Here is a 25,070-nt window from a genome sequence, read left to right as displayed (position 1 = left end):
AAGAAAACTTAACGACCATATTAACTTTGACGACATGGAGGCATTAGGAACCTCAGACTTATCTGCACAGTCTGAAATCGCTACGATATAGTTACGTGTGTAGCCGGCATTAGATAGGTTTACGAATTGTCAGTTAACCCGTTGAGCGCCTCGCCTATCGTTGTTAACGGAGGTTGATGGGCTGTAACCGACGTAAGTCTTTGGTGATCGAAGGGTTAACGGTGCGAACGATGGTACACAATCAAATGGGGTGACACCATAATATAATAGGTTTGATGTTAAAATTTGTAAATAAAACGTGAAATATAGATTGGTAAGACAATTTTACTTTCTTTTATTTTTTACCTCGTGTAATCAGCGGATTTGTACAATAACCCAATGGACATATTTATTTAAAATACATTAGAAACTTAAACTAGATGCGCTAATAGTTTTAGAGCCTAATTTTAATAGGTCTCAAGCCTAATTCTGTACTCTTAAAGCTTAATATAAACGTTTCGATCAGAAACATAAAGGGTTGGAACAAGTCGTTACGTAACAATGTTTTTTTTTTAATTAAATAAAATATATACATACATAATCACGCCTATTTCCCGGAGTGGCAGGCAGAGACCAAGGATTTCCACTTGCTACGATCCTGACATACCTCTCGCAAGTCTCGCATAACATTCCCCATACACGTTCGCTCATTTCTTAAATTTTATGATAATATTTTGCTGAACTGAACATTATTGTGACTTAGGTAAAAATGGTCACTTGGGTATTACGTAACTTTTAGGTAGGGGGGAGGGAGGGTACACGAAAAAGTTACGGCGTGTTACACAGGGAGGAGAGGGGGTCAAAAACAGGGACTGGACAACCCTTTCCGCGTAAAACCCTTTCAATGGGCGACACTTAAACACGGCTAACACATTGAAAGACTTTCCCTTTTGAACTGCAAGCCCATTCATACCCTTACCTTTGACTAACCCTTACGGAAAAGCTAACCAAAAATAAGGCTAGCTCTTAATAAGGGTTACCCTTATCTTTAAGCGCTTTTTATAAAGGTTTCCCTTTGCGTGAAAGAGACTGGATTAGTATATATCTACGGTAGTGTATGAAAAGGAAAGAAAATACGTGGCTAGTCAAAGAACGCCGCCGTCGCCGCCGACGATCGCTCGGATTCGAAGTAATGTGTGCTTTATGAACAAGGTAGACGACTTAAATTAGCACGCTTATATGCTAAAAGGGAAGCCCTTTATAAGGCTAACCCTTATAAGCAATATGCAAGGTGTTCGTGAGCGGATGATAAGGGTTTTGTAAGGGTATTTGGGCTACCGATTACTCAAATGTGGTAGTTTTATATAAGGGTTTTTAAAAGCAAAACAAAGGGTTTCGTCTGGCAAAGGGTATGGTGAGTTAAGCCTTATGCAATACCCTTATAAAACCCCGATAAGGGATAGCGGGCCGGTCCCTGGTCAAAAATCTTCTAAAATTGCGTTACGTAATATTTGAAAGCCCCCTCGGTAGTAGTATATGTGTTTCACGTGTCCTCCATATTCTCGAGCTGCTCGATCTTACGAGCTATATCGTCCGCCGAGTAGATGAAGTCGACGGTTGGTTTCTGCTCGCTCTCGCTACGATCTTTTTGCGTTTTCTAAAAAAAAACGTGAAAATATTGTTAAATAAAAATGGGTCATATACACCGGTGGCTAAAAAATAAGTGCGTAATGGTACAGAACCCTAAGAAAAAGAACCCTTCGTGCGCAAGTCCGACTCGCAATTGGCCGGTTTTTTTGAAAATGTAATCTCCTCAGTCCCCTCTCACCGAGAAGTCCGCATACTCCGACGATATGGCCTGCAGCTGCGCTATTCTATCTTATTCCATCTCCTTCAGGCGCCTGTAGATGTCAGGCCATGCTGGGGAACTTCTCTGCGCTGAGGACCTGTTCTTATATAGCTGTCCCACTCACCCAAAAGTCCGCATACTCTGGCGATATGGCCTGCAGCTGCGCTATTCTATCTTCCATCTCCTTCAGGCACCTGTAGATGTCAGGCGCCACGGGCCCCATGCTGAGGAACTTCTCTACGCTGAGGACCCGTTCTTATACATATATAGCGGTCTCCCTCACCCAAAAGTTCGCATATTCCGGTGATATGGCCTGCAGCTGCGCTATTCTATCTTCCATCTCCTTCAGGCGCCTGTAGATGTCAGGCGCCACGGGCCCCATGTTGAGGAACTTCTCTATGTTGAGGACCCTTTCTGCGATGGCGCCCGGCAGGGGTGCGGGTTGGGGAGGGGAGGAGACCGTTTGCGGGCCCCATTCGTTGTGGACTTTGCGGACTGGAAAATAAGGATTGTTTTTGAGTAAAATTATTGCAATTATGTGAAACATTCAGTCCTTGCCTACCCCAACATTGTCGCCTGGCTCATGGGACAAAATTAAATAGCAACAAATTACAATGCGCTTATGAACGTCAAATAAAACTACGCCGGCTCTAACCCTACACCTCTGCCCCGAGAAGATTAAAATTACTATAGAATTCATGTTAACTTGATCCACACATATAATGGTTATAGTTACTTTTTAAATGTCCTTTAGAGTCGCTCCTCTTCACAAATTGTGTGCGCACCCGCGCACATGTATCTGCCGTGTCGCTCTCCTCTACGCCGGGGATGAAGTCGTGGATGTTGCTTATGTTCACCTACAACATGTAAGTATATAAATAATAAATAAATATTATAGGACATTCTTACACATATTGACTAAGTCCCACGGTAGGCCCAATGAGGCTTGTGTTATGGGTACTCAGACAACGATATATAATATATAAATACTTAAATACATAGAAAACACCCAAGACTCAGGAACAAATATCTTTGCTCATCACACAAATAAATGCCTTACAGGGATTCGAACCCAGGGCCATCGGCTTCACAGGCAGGGTCACTACCCACTAGGCCAGACTGGTCGTCAGTATCAGTACAACAAGAGACACTTAAGAAAAAGTTTATCCACTAATTTTTAAACTGGGTTTAAAAATAAAATTAAAACCGGGCAAGTGTGAGTCGGACTTGCCCACCAAGGGTTCCGTACTTTTTTGTATTTGTTGTTACAGCAGCAACAGAAATACATCATTAGTGAAAATTTCAACTGTCTGTCACGGTTCATGAGATAGAGACTGGTGACAGAGACAGACAGACGTACAGAGGACTCTTAGGGTTCATCCATTAATCATCATACATACAGGTAATAAATATTAATTGGGATTTTAGACTAGTAGTTAATTTTTTGTTACTTAAGCTTAGAATAAATTTAAAAGTGGAAAAATTACTGCCTTGGGTGAGACTTGAACTCACGGCCTCTGGATCGATACTCCAGCGCTCTGCCAACTGAGCCACCAAGACCTCATCCACAGTCAGCAAATCTTCCCACTATATGGGTCTAGGGGGGTGTTTTTGTTACTTGTTGCCGTATGTCACTCCTCATATGAGGTTTTATTAAAATTCAGTTTACCGTAGGTGTATTGATTTGAACTAACACGATTTTTCACTCATAATTTTAAAACTAACATAAATTTGATCGCATAAAACTTACGTTTATTTATGGCCTGACGTGTCTGCCTGTGACCACGAACGTAACTTCACGTTCGAAACGTCAGGCCATAAATAAACGTTTTACGCGATTGTCCCGTGTTTAAAACTATTTTCAGTTTACCGTGTTAGTTAGCCCAAGCCATTATCGGGCATTTTTATGTGTTTCAACATTTTTTCTAAGAAAATATTTACTGTTTTCTCTCATAACAAATTATTCATTTTCCCATATTTACCTGTTCTCTCTTCCTCTCGATGAAGTTCTGTATACGTTTCTGCAGCTCTTCCGTGGACACGTTGATTTGGATAAGGCTCTTATCCACTGTCTCTGGAGGCGACGGTGGCGTTGGGTCACCTGCAAAAATTAAACAAGTACTTATTATTACAAGTTACACCTTTAAAGGCAGAGGGAATATATTCCCACAATGATATTGAACTATATTCAGGAGTGATAGGGTTCAATTTTGCAGTTTCTGACACCTTTATGCCCGTTAAAGGGTTAAGGACAATGGAGCCTATTTTCCTGGTGGTCCTACGCTGGCTGTTATATAACATCGTGTGACAAGGACAATCTAATAATACACTATCAATAATATCATGTCTCTGTTACACGATGTTATATAACAGCCAGGGGATCACCATAAACGGAACTTAAGCAGGCATGGCTCACTCCGCGATTTCGTCACGTCGCTACAAGTACATGCGGCCCACACCAATTTTGGTGTCTAGCCATAGTAGTTGCCGCGCACCGCTAAGGAATGGACGCGTGCTAGTTGTGCGTAGTGAACCTTCTGTACTATTTATTCTGTGACTTAAGCACTAAATTTTAGCCATTTGATTCACCTAAACTTGTTTTACCTCCGTGTATCGATTGATAGAGCTGGTTCCTTGTATTATATATTACTAATCTAGAATAGTTTAGAAATGATTAATCTGACTTGATATAACAAAAAGTAAAGGTAATAATTTATTTAATTTATTAGGTATTTAACTAATATTGTCTTCGGTTACCGCGATAGTTACTCATGAAATAAAACTATGAAAACGGATTATATCGCGTATATTGAATTTATAATACATCCCGACGTTTCGAACCCTTTACAGCGTTCGTGGTCAACGGGTGACTGAGGAAAAATTACAAAGTGCAAAAATACCCACATACTAAAATAATTAACAATCATAGACTACAAACTTTAAGGCTGGTTGTACATGCAAAATCGGTTCATAAGGCTAGTTATACACTACAATTATTTTCAAGTAAAGATATATATATATACGCAATAAAAATAATAATTTTTCCTCAGTCACCCGTTGACCACGAACGCTATAAAGGGTTCGAAACGTCGGGATGTATTATAAATTCAATATACGCGATATAATCCGTTTTCATAGTTTTATTTCACAGGTATTTAACTGTTTATATATTTTATTTATTTATTTTATTTTTTTGGAGATCCAACAGCTGTGACATTAACATAAAAATTATAGTTGATACAGGAAGCCAATTATAGGAACTCACAGGTAGTGACATGATACAAACTAATAGGTACTATACTAAGGTTGCGCACTATCGCAGCCACATATGTAAACAGAGCGTATACAAATGATAACTAATAAGGGAGTAACTAAAATACAAATTAACTTAGCAATGAAGACAAAAGGCAAGAAAAAAAAGAGAGATATAAGGTGCAAAGGAAGCGGTCTCTTGTTATACTTTATGCTTAATGTAACCTTAATGTAAATTCTGGGCTGTATACACAGCATATAATAATGGTGTCAACTGGGTGTCAATATTAAGGCTCGTCCACATTTGAGCAGTACTAAACAATGCTTACACATACGCCTCGTAGGTACTTATTTGTACGTTTGAATGTCTATTATGAACTGCCAGACATGCCAAAGTAATTTCAAATCCATACTAATATTATAAATGCGAAAGTCTGTCTGTCTGTCTGTGTGTTCCCTCTTCACGCTTAAACCGCTGAACCGATTTAGATGAAATTTGGCATAGAGATAGGTTGAGTCCCTGAGAAGGACATAGGATAGTTTTTATCCCGAAAATCATCCCTTAAGAGAGTAAAAAGCGGGGTGGAATTGAGATAATTAACGAATTGCCTGCTAATTTGTGTGCATAATATGCTCAAATTTAGATTGCTATGAGATTTTCTCCAGGCGCTATTCTTACTCTAGCTGCGGTTACCAAGTCCACGCAGACGAAGTCCCGGGCAAAAGCTAGTAGACATATAACACATAAGGGATCATCAAAAAAGGGTGTAAGTAAACTGCTCCGGCGTAAGTAGGTGCGTACTCTATTTCTTTATCTGCTACTATTTCTCAACCAAATATAAACAGCTGAATTCAAGTGTGTTTTCTCCTTACTTTATTGGCAAATAATTGCTATGTTAGGTACCTACTGTTACATTAAAAAACAACTTAATACGCAGTATGAAATGTGATCATCAGTCTATACCTAAAGGCATATTAAATTATCAACATGTAATATTTATTTTTGATTCCCTTATGTATGATTCTAATAACCAATAACCCTAATTTTAATAGGGTTCATGGAAAATAAATTTAAAGGAAAACATCACTTTAGGGTACACTCAGCGTCAAATACTCTGTAGCAGTCAAAGTGGCCCAATAGTTCGGTACACCATACTAAGTATATGGCTATTTGACTACTTTGGTTGCTTCAAAGTATTTGACGCTGAGTGTACAGTCGCCATCAGATATATCGGAGCGACCGAGGGACTCATAGCGCCATGACCATAGAGGCGTGTTCAGATATTTGTGAGCACCTCGGCCGCTCCGATATATCTGATGGCGACTGTACGACTCGAAATAAAAATACGAAACACGTAACCAACAAAGGACTTTATTGTATAATATTTCATCTACTAATAATAAAACAAACAGTGCAACAATTGCAAAAACAATGTTCTACTTTGTTCAGTAAGTATATATAAATTAGTAACAGTAGGTACCTAAATCACCAAAAAAAAACCATAAAATTTACTACTAAAATAATTAAAATACAACGTAACGTTACATATAGGTATATAGCATGGGAGTATTGCTAATAGCATGCTATTTATATTGTAAACAAAAACTTATATTGATATAAATCCATACTTATAGTATACATATATGTAATAGCTGTATGAACTATACAACATATTCAAATGTACTTCTTTAATATACAATAACAACGCTAAGCGTATAAATTTTTATGTACAGTCGCAACCAGATAAATCGGAGCGGCCGGCGCTCAAAAATATCTGAACACGCACTCTAACAAAACACTGATTTAAACTTTCACGATTTTTACTCATTATATATTATTCACAACGACGGGACTTAATCGCATAACATAATCGCACTCTAACATCTTGATAGAGGCATGTTCAGATATTTGTGAGCACCCTGGCCGCTCCGATATATCTGATTACGACTGTATGTATAGCTAATTAGCTAGTCTTTTGTTATTCATAAAGGAACCCTACTTCATTGTCATATTATGACGTCCAACTATTACTAAAATTGCTCAAGTTATATCACAAGTCACGACTTTACGAGGTATGTATTATAATGAACATATGCAATAGGTATTTTGTATTTATATCTGTTAAACGATACCTATGCCTACACCAGGCGAGGCTCACTCCGCGATTTCGTCGTGTCGCTACAAGTACATGCGGCCCACACCAATTTTGGTGTCTTGCCATAGTAGTTGCCGCGCACCGCTACGGAAACGGACGCCTGTTCGCGCTTGCGCCACCTAGCGGTCATATCTGTCGTAATAGACGCGTTCTCTTAGAGAGTGAATCTTCTGTACTTATTATTTATTCTGTGGCCTACACCAGGGGGGCTAGCCAAGTGACAATCATTGATAGAAAAAGTGAGTTATTAAACTTTCTGGCCACTTTGTCCATTGCAACTGTTATTAGTATGATGGGTACTCCACGCACATTCTCGGTTCTCCTTCCAGGCCGGGGCCGCGTCCGCGTACACCTCTCGCTTCCACACGGGCACCTTCGCCTTCAGCAGTTCGATGCAGAGCGAGACGGCATCTAGTGAGTCGCGCCGGTGCGGGCTGGAGACTGCGATGATTACGGACGCCTCGCGGGTAGGGACGTTGCCTAATCTGGGAACAATATGTGAATATCAGTAATTGTATAATCAAGACAATAAAATTAAACAGTCCACAGCAAGCTCGGTTCTCCATACAAACGTAGTTCCGGTGTCATTTTAAAATGACTAGCTAGATTGCTCTGAAACTTTGTACTTACAATAGGATAAGGTATATCTATTTTTTGTAATTAGTTTGTGTAGCTTCAGATACCATATTTAAAAATACACCGAATTTAAGTTTTTCATTCAAAACTTTTTTAACCGAAACTAAATTAGTCCTTCCTCAGGCACAAGTGTCCGCGGTGTGGCGGCGGGTGCCCCGATGAGTCCGAAACCGACACGTGTCGCTAAGAACGATTAAAAATACCAGTGAGTGAAACCGTAGTGATATAAATATTTTGAAACTTGTTTTTGCTCTATTTCGTTTGTTTTATAAGCTGGAGCTATATAAACTACTTAATTACAGGCATAGATATACCTCATGTATGTGCAAAGTTTCATTACGATCTAACGTAGTTTTACACACGGACCGCAGGCTGTAGTGAACCGTCCCGGCTAGGGAGATTATGATGACATTGCTGACTAGGTGTGTGGCCTAGTAAGGACCCTGCCTATGAAGCCGATGGTTCCGAGTTCAAATCCCGGTAAGGGTATTTCAGTCATGGGTGTTTCCTGTGCATTTAAGCAGGGGTGCGAAACTCCTCGCTTCGGGCAAACTCGGCTCCGTTCGGCTCAGCATTGCTCCGAGCAATTATTAGGGTTGGCACAACTTGACGTCCCTTTGCGTGCACGACCACAGATAAGATAATGACTTGAATTTTGACAACCCTAAATAGCCGAAAGGGATAGTGCCATATATTAGAAAGGGATAGCATGATTCGACCCTGAACCGCTGTCAAACTTCGGTATTGTAGGAAGTTTCCTTTCTGTACGGTAGTACTATTATTTATTCTGTGATTTAAGTATTTATAAATATTTATATATTATATAAATCGTTGTCTAAGTACCACAACACAAGCCTTATTAAGCTTACCATGGGACTTAGTCAATTTGTGTAATAATGTCATATAACATTTTATTATTTAAATACGATATAACCAAACTTTCCTCTAAAGACAAAGCAGCTTACCACGATAAATATACTCTATAAAAAAATAACTCGTGTACCGTGTACACAATAACCCGGTTATTTAGCCGCAGACTCATTTTAGTGACAGTGTTGAGTGTTAAGTTGACCTCTTGCCTTGGGTTCTGTATCAAATACGGCAATAAATAAAGATAACCCTTATAATACAACACAAGTCGCGATAAGGTGGGTTAAGAGCGAAACGTCCCTCAACGGTATTATGATTATGCATGTTTTAATTATCAACGGGGGACAATTTTAGATCTAAATTTTACCTCTTGCCGGATTGGGGAAAAAAGGAGAGTATATTTTGTATTAAAGAAATGTACTTCACTTCACTTAGAGCAAAGAGTTATTTATTTAACGGCCTCTTAGCCAAATCAGTTTTTTAGTGTTCCGTGCAAAACTTTGTTTTGACAAACGGAACACTTATGGGATCACTTCGGTCTTGCAAATCAGTTTAATGCGTTTTTCTCAGAGACCGTTTGACGTAGATATCTAAAATTTGAAATAGTTATTTAACTTGCTATTATGCTACGCTCTAACATGGTTTTCAGCATAAAATAGATATTTTTATTTTAAAAAGTAAGTGTTTTGAGTTTTTGAAATCCCCACTCCAATCCAACCAAGTACTCAAAGTACAAGCTTTGCTTACTTAATACACAAAACACCGGCCAAGTGCGAGTCGGACTCGCCCACCGAGGGTTCCGTACTTTTTAGTATTTGTTGTTATAGCGGCAACAGAAATACATCATCTGTGAAAATTTCAATTGTCTAGCTATCACGGGTCATGAGATACAGCCTGGTGACAGACAGACGGACAGCGGAGTCTTAGTAATAGGGTCCCGTTTTTACCCTTTGGGTACGGAATCCTAAAAAAGAAGAAAAACAATCTTTAGTAATTTTACCGCTTTCGAATTTCGATAATGTAAGGCAACGTTTTTAAAATAAATAAAAATCTACAAAATTCGATCAAAAATGACACTTGGCGCGCATAGTTTTTCCCGTTCTTTCTTGTGAAATGTGACAGTGATAGCGGCAAACCGATGGAACGGCCTTAAAAGCAATAGGTAACATAAATAAACAATCATTCATTTAATTGATATCGTGATATTCAAATTCGAACTTTATAACTATCCAATTGAGAGTTAATTTTGAATGCTGAGTTACGGAAATAAGGCATAATTGTATGTGTTGTCATATTACTGAAAAAGAGGATGTTGCTCGTTTGTTGGATGGTCGGAATTGCCGGCGATCACGCTCCGCCGCATTATTTGATTGCTACATTCAATAAAACCGGCCAAGTGCGAGTCGGACTCGCGCACCGAGGGTTCCGTGCTTTTTAGTATTTGTTGTTATAGCGGCAACAGAAATACATCATCTGTGAAAATTTCAACTCTCTAGCTATCACGGTTCATGAGATACAGCCTGCTGACAGACCGGACAACGGAGTCTTTAGTATTGAAAGTAACTGGTTGGTCTTTTATATATGAGACCAACTTTCTAGCATTTCAAAATTATTAAAAAAAATTATAGATAGGACTTTAGAGTACCGACAATGCACATGTTAGTTTTAGTATAGTATCAGAATACAATACTAACTACATGGTATAAGTACTAAAAATTTCAGCTCTCTAGCATTATCCCAGCCGAAACTACGAGGGTTCGAAAATACGACGAAACGTGCCGAGAAAAGATAGGCACTGCCTTTTGCCCTCTGTCTCGTCTTGGCGGGGGCACCGCCGTGCCCCGAGATTAACATATGTATCTAATTTAAAGTTTATCAAGTAAACACTTAAAATCTTCATTCTCCTAGCATGTTAATTTCATGTTATTATTTAACTGTTGTATTTGACAACTGATAAGATTGCGACGTCATTTGATAACAGCATCTTCTGTTTGTTTCTGGAAATAACAGCTGACACTATGTTTGTAAAGGTTATTATGAGTATATTATGTAAGTGATAGTATTTGTTTACTGTGATAACAACTATCACTTTTTACTGCATATTAATGATGCAAATATTGGGTATTTGACTACTAGTCAAATCAGCTTCTTTTTTCCAACTGTCAAAACGATTTTGCTACTATGGAATTTATATGAGACTTCCGGTTCGAGCGCCATCTTGATAGTTAGCATCGTGATTAATTACTTTGTTTTTTGCTTATTAATATTGTTTAAAGTGTAATATCGATAGCTTATTATACAGTAAACTAATGTGGTAGTGTGCAGTGAATGGAGAATTAATTTTGAAGCGCGTTTAACCACCATCTTGGAGTCAACGGCCGGTAGTCCACAAGCTTCTTGTAAAGTCTAGCTATCGATTTACAAGAGCTAACAAATCACCGTACACTGTCTTGTACAACCGTACAATTTATGTCGTTTGTAAACCTCTCAATACCTTGATACTGGCGAAATAGTCCCACTGGGCTGAAGCCATAATTTTAAAAGAAGAAGAAGAAGGAATTTATATGAAACACTAGCATGTGACGTCACAATCAAATTGCCTACTCTTTATAGTTTTATACGGGTTTTAAAATATAAATTGTGTCTAAAAATAACTGCTGTCTACGTTTCTCTATTAATTTTCTGGTGCTTTATTTCATGTGGTGAAAAATAATTTATTTTAAATATAGTCAAATAATCTATTCTATAAAGGTTATTTTATCTGAGATACTTGAGATAGACTAGGAAATAAATTATAAATATAAATAATGGAAATATACACGGTGGCTAAAAATTAAGTACATTCCCGAAATCGCGAAAAAAAAATTGGCTGTTTCATACATTTTGGCTGGTCCATTTTCTATGGGAGGGTAAAAAAAAAATTCCGCGATTTCGTGGTTGGTCCCATAGTAAAAGTTGCTCAGTATAATCCCAAAACCTCCCTGGCAATGGGAATGCACTTATTTTTTAGCCACCCTGTATAATAAAAGATAGGTAATAAGATGGGTCGACTATGTTGTAAAAACAGCTGGTAAAAACTGGATGACCTCAGCTCAAGATAGACAGACATGGAATAAGATGGAGGAGGCTTTCTACCCTATAGGGGCCATACAATAATATATATATATGAACTTAGTATTTCAAATTTGTAACCAAGTGTATGGATAAATAAAAGCTATAATAAAAAACAATATTAATAAATAATTTAGGGTCAATCTTAAACAGATCAACCTAGCCCCAAACCAAAGTAGGCATAGTTAAGTCACGGCATTCTTTTTTTTTCTTTATTTAGGAGAAAAGGCCTTCGTCGCTGAGCGATGATGCCGGCCTCATAAGAATTACATAATAATTATGATTAATGTCTACACTTTAACAATTTGATTATTAGGTGGTACAATTTAATAAGTCACGGCATTCGTTCTTCACATTTTTTACACAGTTTAACGTATGACTTACCTATGATATATAGCTATGCTATGTACAGCGCTCCATTTGCTCCTGACTTCATCGCAGATGGCCTTCATGGCTTTCAGCGCCATCGGCTCGTATGCCTCGTACTCTAGCCGCAGCACCTGCATCAATAGCAACTTGTTAAACTTGGCCTATTATGCCTCTATTTAGGAAATATTTGTTGGATTTTTTGGTACAAAATGCTTTTTACTCTGTGAAAGATGTTTGTACTATGATTATGCCGCATAAGTATAATGTAGTATAAGGTCGGAACTTTATTATTTTTGCAAGCTGCATTATAGGTCATAAGAATCTAGTCATAGTTATAGGTAATACTTGTTATTTCTATGCCTATTCAGGCAGGATGTGCTGTTTAAAAATTGTTTTATTAATACATCTTTATTGTACCGCATTCAAGAAATAAATAAATGATTATTGATTATTGGATTTTCAACTTTATGAACTTTACGACTGGTTTGGCCTAGTGGGTAGTGACCCTGCTTGTGAAGCCGATGGTCCCGGGTTCGAATCCCGGTAAGGGCATTTATTTGTGTGATGAGCACAGATATTTGTTCCTGAGTCATGGTTGTTTTCTATGTATTTAAGTATTTGTATATTATATATATCATTGTCTGAGTACCCACATCACAGACCATCTTAAGCTTACCGTGGGGCTTAGTCAATTTGTGTAAAAAATGTCCTTTGATATTTATTTATTTATAGTGTGGAAAAAAATAATGGGCCCTGGAGGGAAAGTACTTTAAAACCTTAAATGAAAATGATTTATTGGTTACACAACAGGTTTTAACTAGAATCAAAACAAGAACCTTCTTTTAAGTAAACAGATACTTGTGCCAGAAGGCTCCGCTCTTCTATTAATTACAAGGTTTACCAAAATTATCTTAAATCTTAAGCTTATACTTAATATAAGGTAAGATAGGTACATTAGGTACTTTAGATTAGAGACTAAGTTTTGATACACGTGCTCTACTCGTAACATGACTATGTAATATGTGTAGTGTATTAACACTTCATGCATCAATTTGAAAAGATAACACAATATTCCGATTCATATTTTCTCAAGACAAACCACAGCAAACAATTAGAAATACAAGACTTCTTTATGAAAAAAAACTTACCCTTTTGCCTTCAAAATTATCTCTAGTTGTTCCCACAAAGATAGATACTGCACCGCAGCTGTCATCTACCACCAGCTCACTCACCGCATCCACCGACAACTTATCCACTGTTAGCTTTAAATGATCCATGATAACTCAACTACGTTTAGATTACTAAAAAGAGCCTGGACTTTCTTAGAACGCCGAGTTGTGGATACGTAAACTATGTTCAAATTAGCCCCCACTTAGTGGCGGTATCACAGCAATAAGATCCCGCTCATTAATCTCAATATCCAAACTTTCGTCACAGACTTCCTCGTTTTTCGCCAACAATATATTATTCTTTATAGCCTGAAGATTATAGTTTTCAGTAATAATGTTTAGAAGCTGTTGGTAGCTAATCTTCTTTGGCAATAGGATGGAAGTCTCCTTGGTGCCTGCCAGTTCTTTGGATTGAGCAAAGAATAGGATTTTCACATTTACCACATGCTCAATTTCCATAGTTCATCCTGTAATAGAAAATAAAATAGGCATTTTCTATGAAAAGGGACCTTATTGTCGATGGCGCTTACGCTGCACAGTGTCGCGCAGCATTGTATTTATATCGGAGCATCGTTAATAATGGTGTAAGCGCCATCAACAATAAATTCCCTTTATGTTGGTAAAGTAATAAACACGCATCTGTTTTAAGTCCTAATATTAAGAAATAAATTTAAAAATATGTTACAGTCACCATCAGATATATCGGAGCGGCCGAGGTGCTCAAAAATATCTGAACACGCACTCTAACCCCTTGACAATAGAGGCGTGATCAGATATTTCTGAGCACCTAGGCTGCTCCGATATATCTGATGGCGACTGTACTATGACAGGGCATGAGCGAAAAACAAGTCCAAGATAAATGAAAAGGATAACATAAGCGCATTAATTTGGTAACTGGCTAGGCCTCACTAAAAATTGGCAGCATTTCAATTATTGTCTTTATTAGAATTAACACATACACTACAATAAAAACTAGTACAAATCGTGTTATGAGAATAAAAATGTTGGTTAAGTATTTGCACGTACAGCAAAAAATGAGGAAAACAACGACAGCACAGACAGACTTTTACGCACGGACTGCACTCTGCACTCGGCAACGGAGGAGCCGGTTTCGTAATGTATAGAGATCACCCGAGCGTAAAAAAACATGAACAACAAGTTTCGCTATATCGATTAAAACTGCGGTACTCAACCTTGACCAGCATAAGGCACCGGCGAACATTTTTAGCGCTTATGCATCTAATTAATTAATTACTGTGACGCATTTCATTTAAATTTCGTGGGCTAATTATAGTAAAATATGTTTTTAAGAACCACGCGTGGACGGCCGGGATTTGATGACATTGGTGACATTGACAGCCAAGAACCAAGATCATTAGGTCACGGATTTAGATTTTAATAAACCGGATGGAGTACACGGGCCAAAAAGTGTGTCCACATGAAAAGTCAAAGTGGGCGGTTGCATCTCTTTCTAATTAGGGTGACCATAAGTCATATGTATGTGGGATATTAGGATAAGTTGGAATGTACAGTTTGGCCAAGATCTTTTTTCATTCATGCATAGGAAGTCAGAGAGAATGGATATAGTTTTTTATCCACTGTAAAACGCTTCTCAAAACCTTACTTAATTTAGTCGTTATAAAAGCTGTTACTGATGACAGACAGATTGACAGACGGACAGCGGAGTCTTAGTGATAGGGTCCCGTTTTTACCCTTTGGGTACGGAACCCTAAAAATGGTCACTTTTTTCATTTGTAGTCTGCCTCTTTCGCACTCATGGTATGTTCATATACGTAATGGCTTCTCTTTTGCACACTTCAGCTATTCTTTAAGCGTCATCGTAGTTAATTGGACCATTTTTTTTAATTTGCCGCCTTCGTGTACTGACGGAAATGTGTGTTCAACTTATATAGAATATTATGTATAAATGTGTCTGTAATATTTAAGGATTTTGGATTTAAATTTTGGCAATTATATAGCTCTCATTACGTGCACAAATAAATCATTTATCTATCTATCAACCAAATAATTAAACATGCCGAAATAAAGATATACTTATTTAGGTAAACTTATTTTTATATTAAGTAAGTACGTAGGTAATAAGAACTCTGTAAGGCCGATTCACATCGTGCCGACATCATAGTCACCCTAATGAGTTTGACAATGTTTTCTTGTATTTTTATCGTAAACTTTAATAGTTGAGGCTTACCTGTGAAAAGATATACCACAATCAACAAAACTTTCACTTCTGCAACCTTTCACACAATATCTTTTACCCATTTTATACTTTATTTCGCAAATAAATCTTTTGCGCCGCCATTCATGTATTTTGAAAATTTCTTTATCAAGTTGGGGATACCAATTAATATTCAAAGTTACTACAATGTCTACCATATTCAAATTAATGTATTTTTTGTTGTGCACATGCTTGGTTAAATCAGTTAATAATATTGACATTATAACTATTTACAAATTACGTAAAAGATATCAGAACCGCACTCTGAATATAGCACTTAAATAATATAAGAAGGTATTTAATTTTAGTAGTTATTGATATAAATACTACCAAAATGGTATTTTTTTAACATTGGCAACATGTGCGAGTGGGACACCGAGACCCACTTTTGCTATCTCATGTGGACCGTTTTCTCTAGTCTGGTACGAACACCTTTCTGGCTGGGTGATAAGGTTCAATTTAGTATGGCAAAAAAAGTGACAGCTCGCTCCTGTTTAGGGTATAACTTCATGCATTAGGTCAGCATGGGGATGACACGGATGACAGTTGACATACCTTTCTTGCCATTCTACAAAATTTACTTAAATAATTGTAAAATTCATTAAATAGTGGTTGATTCTGGTTAGAATATTGTGAATTATTGTCAGCCAAATATAACGAGCACATATTCCTAATAGAACTATGTTTGTTTCTCTTAATATATTTTTTGTTAAAGATCATATACTTATTATTGTGCGAATTTGACTGAATAATAATAACTTTATTCACCTAAATATACATTTGTAGTACGACACGATCTATGTTCATATAATTATATTTTGTGATATAATATAATCCTCTTATAATCATTATTCATTAGCAATTTTGTTTAAAATTTGTGGTAACAAGATGGCAACATTAACTTAACATAGTTTATAAAGGTTGTTACAACTACTCAAATGATGGTCTTAGTTATATTTAAATTAGTATCAGATAAAATAAAGAACAATTTAATTTATTTACCATCAACGAAAAATAAAAAAAGTGCTACTGAATTCTCTCACAAACTTCATAAACGATACTCACTGTGATATTCAAGATATTCACGTATTCACGTGCAAGCATGTCATCAAAATAGAATTTGTAATAACTCATTCATTACAGTCTGGCAAAAAAGAGTAGAAATTAAAAAGTGGCAACACTGTAGTGTTGTCCCGTTTTTCTTAGATTGATTTGAACGAGACGACACTACAGTGTTGCCACTTTTTAATTTCTACTCTTTTTTGCCAGACTGTACATCCTGCCGTATGAGTCTTTTATTGTAAAAATCTACCATTTCAAAGAAAAGTTAAAATGTTCTGATTAGTGACAAATATATATTGATCACATTATATTATTAAAAAGAATTGATTGGTTAATGATTGGTAGTGTATGATAACTTTAAAAATGTTTGATGTTTAAACTGACACTACTGTCAGTTGAAATATAAAAAATTCACCGGATTGGCGGATTTAAACAACGGTCGTCGCTGTGTACTGTGAGTACCATGTGAGTACGCTCGAGCTCAACCAAAGCTCAACCGCTTTTTGGCAAGTTTCCCTCGGGCGCGCGCGTCACATAAAACGAACGTCGCACTGCGTGCACCACAAAAAGGATAAAAATAGATTTTCAGTGTGTGTTGCGAGTATTCAGCGCCGACATTTTTGTTTTCAAATGACATACATACCGACACGACGCTTGTATTACGTATTAGAAATCTAAAGTGAAACTTACTGAAATCGGTTAACTGTAAACATTGTACTGATTTTTTGCATCTCGTCTCCTGATTGACGTGCAGCGTGGAATAAAATATTCATTGTGGATGTGATCGCGTTCGTGGTGGTTTACAGTTCCTATGGATTTGTTCGAGTGAATATTCTAGTGCCAAGTGAATAATAAACTGATAAAATGGCTCAGCACGCGCAGCCGATGGACATAGACGACGAAGGTGATTTTGATAATAAGGAAAACACATATCAACACAGCAATGTGCTTTCAAAGACTCCTTGTACTGAGAAAGGATATGAGGAGCTAGATGTGTCTGAACTCAACATGAAGCTCAGGTATTCCATCACTCCGGCAGCCTCACCTATGTCTAAAAGTATGTCACATTGCTTGGACAACCGACAAAGTAACTTAACAGATGAATCTCTCAACAACACAGTCATTAATGAGTATGAAAATAATTTAACTCGCTCCTTAAATTCCACATTGAACAAAACTGAAGTAAAGTCATCGAAAATATTACCTTTGCAAGCTCTGCCAACAGATGTTGGCGGCAACAGGAGTTCTGTTCTTCGATCTTTGGACCCTGAAACTGGCAATGACATAACTATAACTGTAAGTAATGAAAATGAAATTGACAACCTTTCATTTCCAAGCTCATCTTCCTCTATGGCTCAAACTCCCGAAGCAACTACACCAACAAAAGAAATACCAAAGCATGATGGTGGTTCCCCGATCATGAGAGGTCTCAAGTCTGTGTTAAGTATGTTCAGATCCTCACAGAGCCCCATACCACCTGAAGAAGAGAACCCCAAGGCATCACAGCCTGTAGTAAGTCCCGCTGATGTGCCACTACCAGACTCTAAGCCTAGAGCCGTTGCCTCAACCCCAAAGAGTGAGAAAAATAAAATAAAAAGTCTGTCCAGAAGAAACAGTCCACACAAGGAAAGCATAGTATTTAATGAAGATTTAGAAACGGAATTGCAATGGAATGATGACTCGACTATTGTGTTCAGCACGGAGAAGATCCCAATACACAAGTTATTTTTCCAAGACAAGCCCTCCAAGTCGTCCATCATGAATGAAAATGTTCAACAAGAAGATGCCAATTCCACTGTTGAATACATGGATGTTTCATACAATGATTTGTCTATAAAGGACAGAACTTTAAATGGAACTGTAAATAAAAGCAAAGTAAATGAATTGGCTGAGTCAGATGGAGAATTTCTTGATTGTGAAACTACATTTACACAAAATGAAGCAAACTCTAACACAGAAGAATTGAATACAGTAAAAACCAATGATGGTCAACTTCCTAATGCACCTGAAAAAGATTTAGTGGAAAAAGTTACAACAGTTGTTGAACCATTTACATTAGATACAACTAAAGATATAATTAACTCATTAGATGATTCTCATGTTAGCATAGGAGATCATGGAAAGTCACTCGTTTTTTCTACTACAGATATTGTTAATCAATTGTCCGACCTTATAAATGAATCAGAAATAAGTGCAACAACTGAAATTTCTGTTGAAAATAAAGACAATGTAGTTTTAGAAAAACATGATACTTTAATTGTAAGTGACATGCAAAACTCAAATAAAACTCAAACAGAATTACCAGAAAACCAAGTAACAAGCCCTGGCAACATTGCTACAGATTCCTCTCCTATAGTTCAGGTAAGCAATGAAAATGTGAATTTAGTTCTTGCATCAGGTATTGTTTCTAATACTATTGTGCCTCATATAGTATCTGTTGAACCTAAAAATAGTTTAGCCCCAGTTGATGCTGATAGTGTAACAACTCATGAAGTTGCTTCTCCAATGCCATCTTCTAATGAAACTGAAACCACAAAGACATCAGAAGGAACAAGTGAAAATGCTATTAGTTACCCCTCGCCATTTGACATTCCTTTACCAAATGACGATGATATTAATGATAATGTAGATGAAAATGTATGTAATGATTTGCAAGATGAAGATACGCTTAATGCAAATACATCTCAATATTCGCTGATGGCAGCCCTCGATAAATCAATTGCCGAGGCAACCCCCGATTTCCAACATACGCAAGTTGAATCACAAGACCATATTATCGCTTGTCCACCCAATTTATTACCTAGTGATGTTCCATTACCCAATAAAAATGAAGAAAATTCTGTAAAAACTAATATTCCGCACGAAGCTATTACTGTAGTTCTTGATCCTGCACAGTCACCTGTTACTGAAAAATCCGACGCTTTAAATTCTGACGTTATTAATGCCGTCATCAATATACCGTTGACTAACATAACTGTTGACATACCTGATTTAGAAACTAAAGCTGGAAGCTTAGAAGCTGATAACCCGTGTCCGCCCAGCGTATCTCCCAGTGATATCCCACTACGCGGTATGGATGACGACAATCCAAATGATACACAAGATTTTGCGCAACAAGCTGTAGCTATTGAATCGCTTCAACATGTTGCTGAAAAACCAGACCAAGTTTCAATTAAAGACATTACACCGAAAGTTCACACAAGTGTTGAAAGTGCTGTCGTCATATCAGCTGATATTGATCGTGTCTTAAGCGAAATAGTTGACGTTTCCATTATAAACACAATGCCAAATTTAGTTAAACCAGAAGAAGAACATATGGAAATATCTTTTGTTGACTCGAACAACAAATTCTCCGAAACCATGAATATGGACGTAAGTATGGTTGATGCAAACAGAAAGGTAGAAGACGCTGTTAGCCAACCAGAGTTAAGTCAAATAGACACTCAATCATTTAATGTAATGCCTCAGTTACCTGAAATAGCTTATGACAACATCAAGTCTACTATTACTGATATTGTTAATGCCGAAAATCTAGCTCAGAATCAAGAAAATAAACAAATATTGGACAGTGTTCAACTGAAAAGTGAAAATAAAATTGTAAAAAGTATAAATAAAGAAATTACTCCAGACACCGTCACGGACAAAGATTTGATGCAAAACGATGAATCAAAACATGAAAGTTCTCATTTACCCACTTTACCTAAAACGGTAGTATCTAAAAATGAAACTAAGATTACGGTTGATAACAACGCCCAAAAAATCGAAGAAGCAAAAATACACGATGTAGGTGTTCAGGATATAGTTAGAGAATTGAATACTACAACTACGTCATCGATAGTTGCCACAGTACCTACAGATCCTAACAAAAAAGAAATGTGCGATGGCAAAGATAACATTGTTCGTCCACATCAACCGGAGGTCTCTGACACTACAATTAATCTAGATTCTACTCATGGGGCAGAAAGTACCCCGATATGTGAAGAGAAAATAGATGAAGAAATAATTTTATCAGAAAGCAATAGTCCATTCGTATCAATGTCAGCTGAAGAGGAATTTAATCCTGAATCGTTAAAGGATGAATTTGAAAAGATTGATAATCCATTTTCGACAGAATCGAAAGTTGCCCAGTCACCGCCAATATCTCCTAAAATTGTTTCTAAGGGATATAACTTTAACTTTGATGACATTGATAATATCAATCCTTTTGCTACCAAAACTAAAATTAGAATGTCACCACCACCTGGTGCTTCTCCAAATAATTCACTAACAACAGAAAAGCTTAACAAAACTGAAATTGTAGAGCCTTTAAAGAGTGAAAAGGTCGTCAATAGAAGAAAGTCAATGCCAGAAAGAAAGAAGCCTTTAAAAGCAAAGAGGCATTTGAATTGTAGTGTTGATAGTACAGAAAAAGCTTCACCACAGACAACTCCATCTAAAAACGATGACGTTAAAAACCCTGCTAAAATCCAAATCAAACAAGAACAACCACGGTTGAGCCAATCAGAATTAAACCAACATGATATCAGTATTGTCGCTCCTGTCAAGGAAGAGGTTAATAAAGATAACATTGATGTCGCTTTACCATCGGAAATAATTACCCACGAAGAGAAATATGAAAAAAAACATACACCCACTCCAAGTTTAGACCATCCCAAAGACGAAACCGTAAGGACAACAGATAAAATAAATTTAACACAAAATAACGAAGCTAAAGTAGTTGAAGATGTCGTTATGAGCGTCAGTGATAAATCTCCAGCAAAACCTGATACGTCCTCTTCAGAGCTATCTACATATTTCTCTGCTGGTGCTACATCTACCGAACTGACAGACTCAAAAAACGTTTTCAATTTGCCTGAACTACACGGTTCTAATCCGTTTGCAACGAAATCAAAAATACGCCAATCACCACCGAGAGATTTCGACATGGATAATCCTTTTGCCACTAAAAGTAAAATTAGGTCCTCTCCGGAAACATCATTCGTTGTTACGGAGAAAGATTGTAATGATACTGTAACAATAGGCAATGAAATAAAAGAAGCGAATTGCAGTGGATCGTCTAAGACAAGTGAAGAAAACGATGTCACTGTCCATGAGGTTCACACTGAAGATGAAGATACTCTAGAAGGACCCTTCCTCGAAGCCGACAATGGCATCGAAAGTGAAAACATACCTGAGGATAAAGTAGATGTGGTAGATTATGATAATATTCATCATCAAGATAACGATGATGCTGCAGAAATGTTTATAGACGCAGAAGCTTTTGAATTTTTGATGAATCAAAATAAAACAGACGAGGTCGCTTACAGTGGGAAAGAGAGCTTATTCCTCAAGTTTGATCCACTTTTTGCGAGAAGAGTGACGTCAGAAGGAGTGGCACCTGCATTAAATGATATAAAAAGAAAACAGATTACTCCCAAGAGAGCTCCCAGACTGGTACCTCCCAAAGAAGTTGAACTTTTGTCATTTGAGAAGCCTCTCACTGGACCTACAAATTTGAATGGTACGTATGAAGCACAAAGCGTAGTCGAGGAAAGATCCGACGACATGAACGTCACCGCATCGAAGCCGATGATGGCCGTCACGCCAGCTGTTAACCCGGTTGTAGCGCCTAGAAAATCTATGACGCCTAATAGATCAAACAGGCTTTCCATGACGTTTACTTCACCGGCCATGGCAGTTATTGATAGGCTTCTGTCGTTAAGCGCCAACAGCCCGTCAGCAGGCCTCGATACGACAGTAACACATGCCGACAGATCACACAGTGAGACAGACCAAGCTCTAACACAACTTAGAGAACTGTTAGCTGAAAAGGAAATACATGTTTACAACTTGAGATGTGAAACTAAGGAACTAAAAGACAGATTATCAACATTAGAAACTCAGATGAAAGTTCTAGAAGCTGAAGGCGCAGAAAGATTAAAGAAAGTTAACGAATTAAATGAGAATCTAGCTGAAAAAACTAAAATGAACAGGAACATGGCGGCAGTGGTAGAAGAGTACGAACGGACCATCGCTAGTTTAATATCTGAAACTGAACAAGACAAGAAACGGTTCGCAGAGGAACGCAATCAGCTTGTTAGAGATAGGGACGAGCAGACGGCGCATCTAGCCAGTATGGAGGTCTCTTTCAACGATCTCCACAGCAAATATGAGAAGAGTAAGCAAGTGATAATGGGTTACAAAACAAATGAAGAAACATATAAAAAGTCTATACAGGAATTTGAGGAGAATCTCGCGAAAATGCACACGAATTATGAGCTGCTCAAACAGCACGCGACTTCGAAACTTAATCACGCGAACCAGGAATTAGAGAAAATTAATAAAGCTCATGAGGGGGACATTTTGAAATTCAACGCTATGCTGAAGCGTAATGAGGTTCACATCACGTCGCTGGAGGAAAGCCTCGCGCAGAAAACCAAAATGAACGAGGAACTGACGGCCATATGCGATGAACTCATCAACAAAGTCGGTTGAACTAATTTTAGTCCTACATAAACATAAATGTTTTATAGTTTTCCTGATGTATGAACATATTGATATCTCGGGGCTTGTTGCTTGTGTGCTTATCGTGAGTAAGCATTGCCAATGTGAGCTGGTCTCCTTGTTTCAATGTGCCAAAATTGCCAAATGTACATCTAAAACAAATTCTCCTCCTGAATTAAGACTGCAAATTGTGATAAAAAAAACTCAATTGGGTGTAATTCGATGTGTGACAATTGTTGCTATTTGTTTTTTGTTCGCGTATACGATGTAAATGTAACTAAATAGTACTTTTAAATAACGGAATTATGTACCAAACACGTTTTGTACTATGCTGGTCATAATGAGAATGTGTTATTGTGTCAATTCATTGAATATTTTTCCGTATAAATACATATAAATCCATTTTCCGTAGATATTTTATAATTGTGAATAGTGTATATTTTTGCATGTTTTTTTGTAATCTTAAAATATTTATGTCTAGAGAACATTATTTTTGCGGCAGTTTACCATTGAACTATTATTACTACATATAGAACCGGCACAGAGAACCAGTATTTTGCGCCATGAGTTGCTGCCGTTTTGGCGTCAAACCATAAAAGCGAAGCGTGAATCTCGCGACCCAAACGCGTAAGCGTCATGAATATTACGGCGCTTACGACGTTTTGGTCGCGTGGTACAAGTTGTGATTGCGACAATTTCATTGTTTGGTATGTCGTCAATAGTAATAATAAGTTATAACTCAGTCCAGTTTAGTCGTAAATTCATCTTGATACCTACTCAACATATTTTTATAAATTTGTACTGAAGTTACTGTTTCCTCATAATTTGAAATTATATGACATAATTTTTATAGACATTTTGAGTGTTATATTTAGCGTTGTCGGATCTCTCATCGAAATAATTATGCTTAGTATATTTTTATATGATGTCAATACAGTCTTTCATATCATTTGGAACTATTTTTAGAAAGGAAATTGTACAAGTTTGAGATTTGAAATAGTATTTGATCCGCACTTGTTTCAATGTTACATATGTTTTGTATTATAATAGATTATTTTAGTTATTAAAGTTCTTGACTTTTTAAAATAATTGTTTCCCTTCCATGAAATTTGACCCCAATTTTTCTAAAAGTTAGGATATATAAATTGACACGATCTTCATCTATTATTGTGAACAAAACGGGGCTTCATAGTGCACTTAGTTTTATGATTTGTCCTGACGTTTCGAACGTGGCGGACCGGGCCGATTTTATTTTGTTGTCAAATTTTTTGTTCGTCAGATTTCGATAAAGTTTGGTGGATAGATAGTTCCCTATTCTGTACAGTATACATATATAAGCTGTATGACACCGTATGTCCTAAAAAATCTTCCTCTTAAGTTACGAATGCGTATGGTATTTTCATCAGTTAACTGATACCATAGAGTAACTTATACTAGAGCGGTACTGTCATAGTAAATTTTGTAACCCCAGTAAATTCACTGCCATCTATCGACACACTTTAAAACTAAAAATAAATATTTATAAAAATACGATAAAATGTATTTAAATATGGATAAATGGTTTTTTTATTTGCATTAATTATTTTTATATGATTTTGACCCATGTTCTTTCACTGGAAGGCGTTAAAATTATAAATAACAAACGAAACAGTCAACGCCCTCTATACGAGAGTAGGCCAAAACTAGTGGCGCCATCTGATCGAGAATCAAATTTTCGTGATTTTCGAGGCACGTTTTTTCCTTAGACTGTATCCATCTATTACGGAGTTATATCTATCTTTGACTGATACCAACTGATACTGATACTTGGGGTAACTCCAGCAAGCAGATCCTGCAGCAAGGACTAGGAAGAGGATACTACAAGGGGGAGGCGATGTTGATACAAAATTACATACCTA

The 25,070-nt window shown here is 37.2% G+C and overlaps 3 protein-coding genes across 4 annotated transcripts; 1 reads left to right on the top strand and 2 right to left on the bottom strand.

The window, feature by feature from the left end:
* Positions 1–1,315: 1,315 nt before the first annotated feature.
* LOC134748645 (molybdopterin synthase catalytic subunit) lies at positions 1,316–13,503 on the bottom strand. Its single transcript, XM_063683440.1, has 7 exons — positions 13,371–13,503; positions 12,238–12,353; positions 7,546–7,721; positions 3,811–3,929; positions 2,565–2,685; positions 2,112–2,323; positions 1,316–1,636 (listed from the first exon to the last, which is right to left on the bottom strand). Exons 1-7 carry the CDS (start codon positions 13,497–13,499, stop codon positions 1,523–1,525), a joined length of 987 nt encoding a protein of 328 aa, XP_063539510.1. The 5' UTR covers positions 13,500–13,503; the 3' UTR covers positions 1,316–1,522.
* An 80-nt stretch (positions 13,504–13,583) lies between these two features.
* LOC134748647 (molybdopterin synthase sulfur carrier subunit) lies at positions 13,584–14,737 on the bottom strand. Of its 2 annotated transcripts, none has more exons than XM_063683442.1 (2): positions 14,585–14,737; positions 13,584–13,858 (listed from the first exon to the last, which is right to left on the bottom strand). In XM_063683442.1, the coding sequence occupies exon 2, from the start codon at positions 13,848–13,850 to the stop codon at positions 13,584–13,586; it is 267 nt and encodes an 88-aa protein (XP_063539512.1). In that variant the 5' UTR covers positions 13,851–13,858; positions 14,585–14,737. The 2 variants fall into 2 exon arrangements, with proteins under 2 accessions (XP_063539512.1, XP_063539511.1); XM_063683441.1 differs by lacking the exon at positions 14,585–14,737 and adding an exon at positions 14,418–14,574.
* A 2,430-nt stretch (positions 14,738–17,167) lies between these two features.
* LOC134748642 (uncharacterized) lies at positions 17,168–24,261 on the top strand. Its single transcript, XM_063683437.1, has one exon. It carries the CDS (start codon positions 17,554–17,556, stop codon positions 23,161–23,163), a length of 5,610 nt encoding a protein of 1,869 aa, XP_063539507.1. The 5' UTR covers positions 17,168–17,553; the 3' UTR covers positions 23,164–24,261.
* The last annotated feature ends 809 nt before the right edge of the window (positions 24,262–25,070 follow it).

The sequence above is a fragment of the Cydia strobilella genome, chromosome 16 (genome assembly GCF_947568885.1).
Source record: "Cydia strobilella chromosome 16, ilCydStro3.1, whole genome shotgun sequence".
Lineage (NCBI taxonomy): Eukaryota > Metazoa > Arthropoda > Insecta > Lepidoptera > Tortricidae > Cydia > Cydia strobilella.
This window is presented reverse-complemented; position numbering and strand designations above follow the sequence as displayed.

What these genes read in the sequence shown, in the direction of transcription:
- LOC134748645 (XM_063683440.1), bottom strand. Translation starts at nt 13,499, where the DNA reads ATGGATCATTTAAAGCTAACAGTGGATAAGTTGTCGGTGGATGCGGTG. An exon ending in CTGGAAGGAGAACCGAGAAT is followed by an intron (nt 3,930 to 7,545) that starts GTGCGTGGAGTA and finishes TAATTTTTGCAG; the next exon opens with GTGACCCAACGCCACCGTCG. An exon ending in CGGAATATGCGAACTTTTGG is followed by an intron (nt 1,637 to 2,111) that starts GTGAGGGAGACC and finishes GTTTTTTTTTAG; the next exon opens with AAAACGCAAAAAGATCGTAG.
- LOC134748647 (XM_063683442.1), bottom strand. Translation starts at nt 13,850, where the DNA reads ATGGAAATTGAGCATGTGGTAAATGTGAAAATCCTATTCTTTGCTCAA.
- LOC134748642 (XM_063683437.1), top strand. Translation starts at nt 17,554, where the DNA reads ATGGCTCAGCACGCGCAGCCGATGGACATAGACGACGAAGGTGATTTT.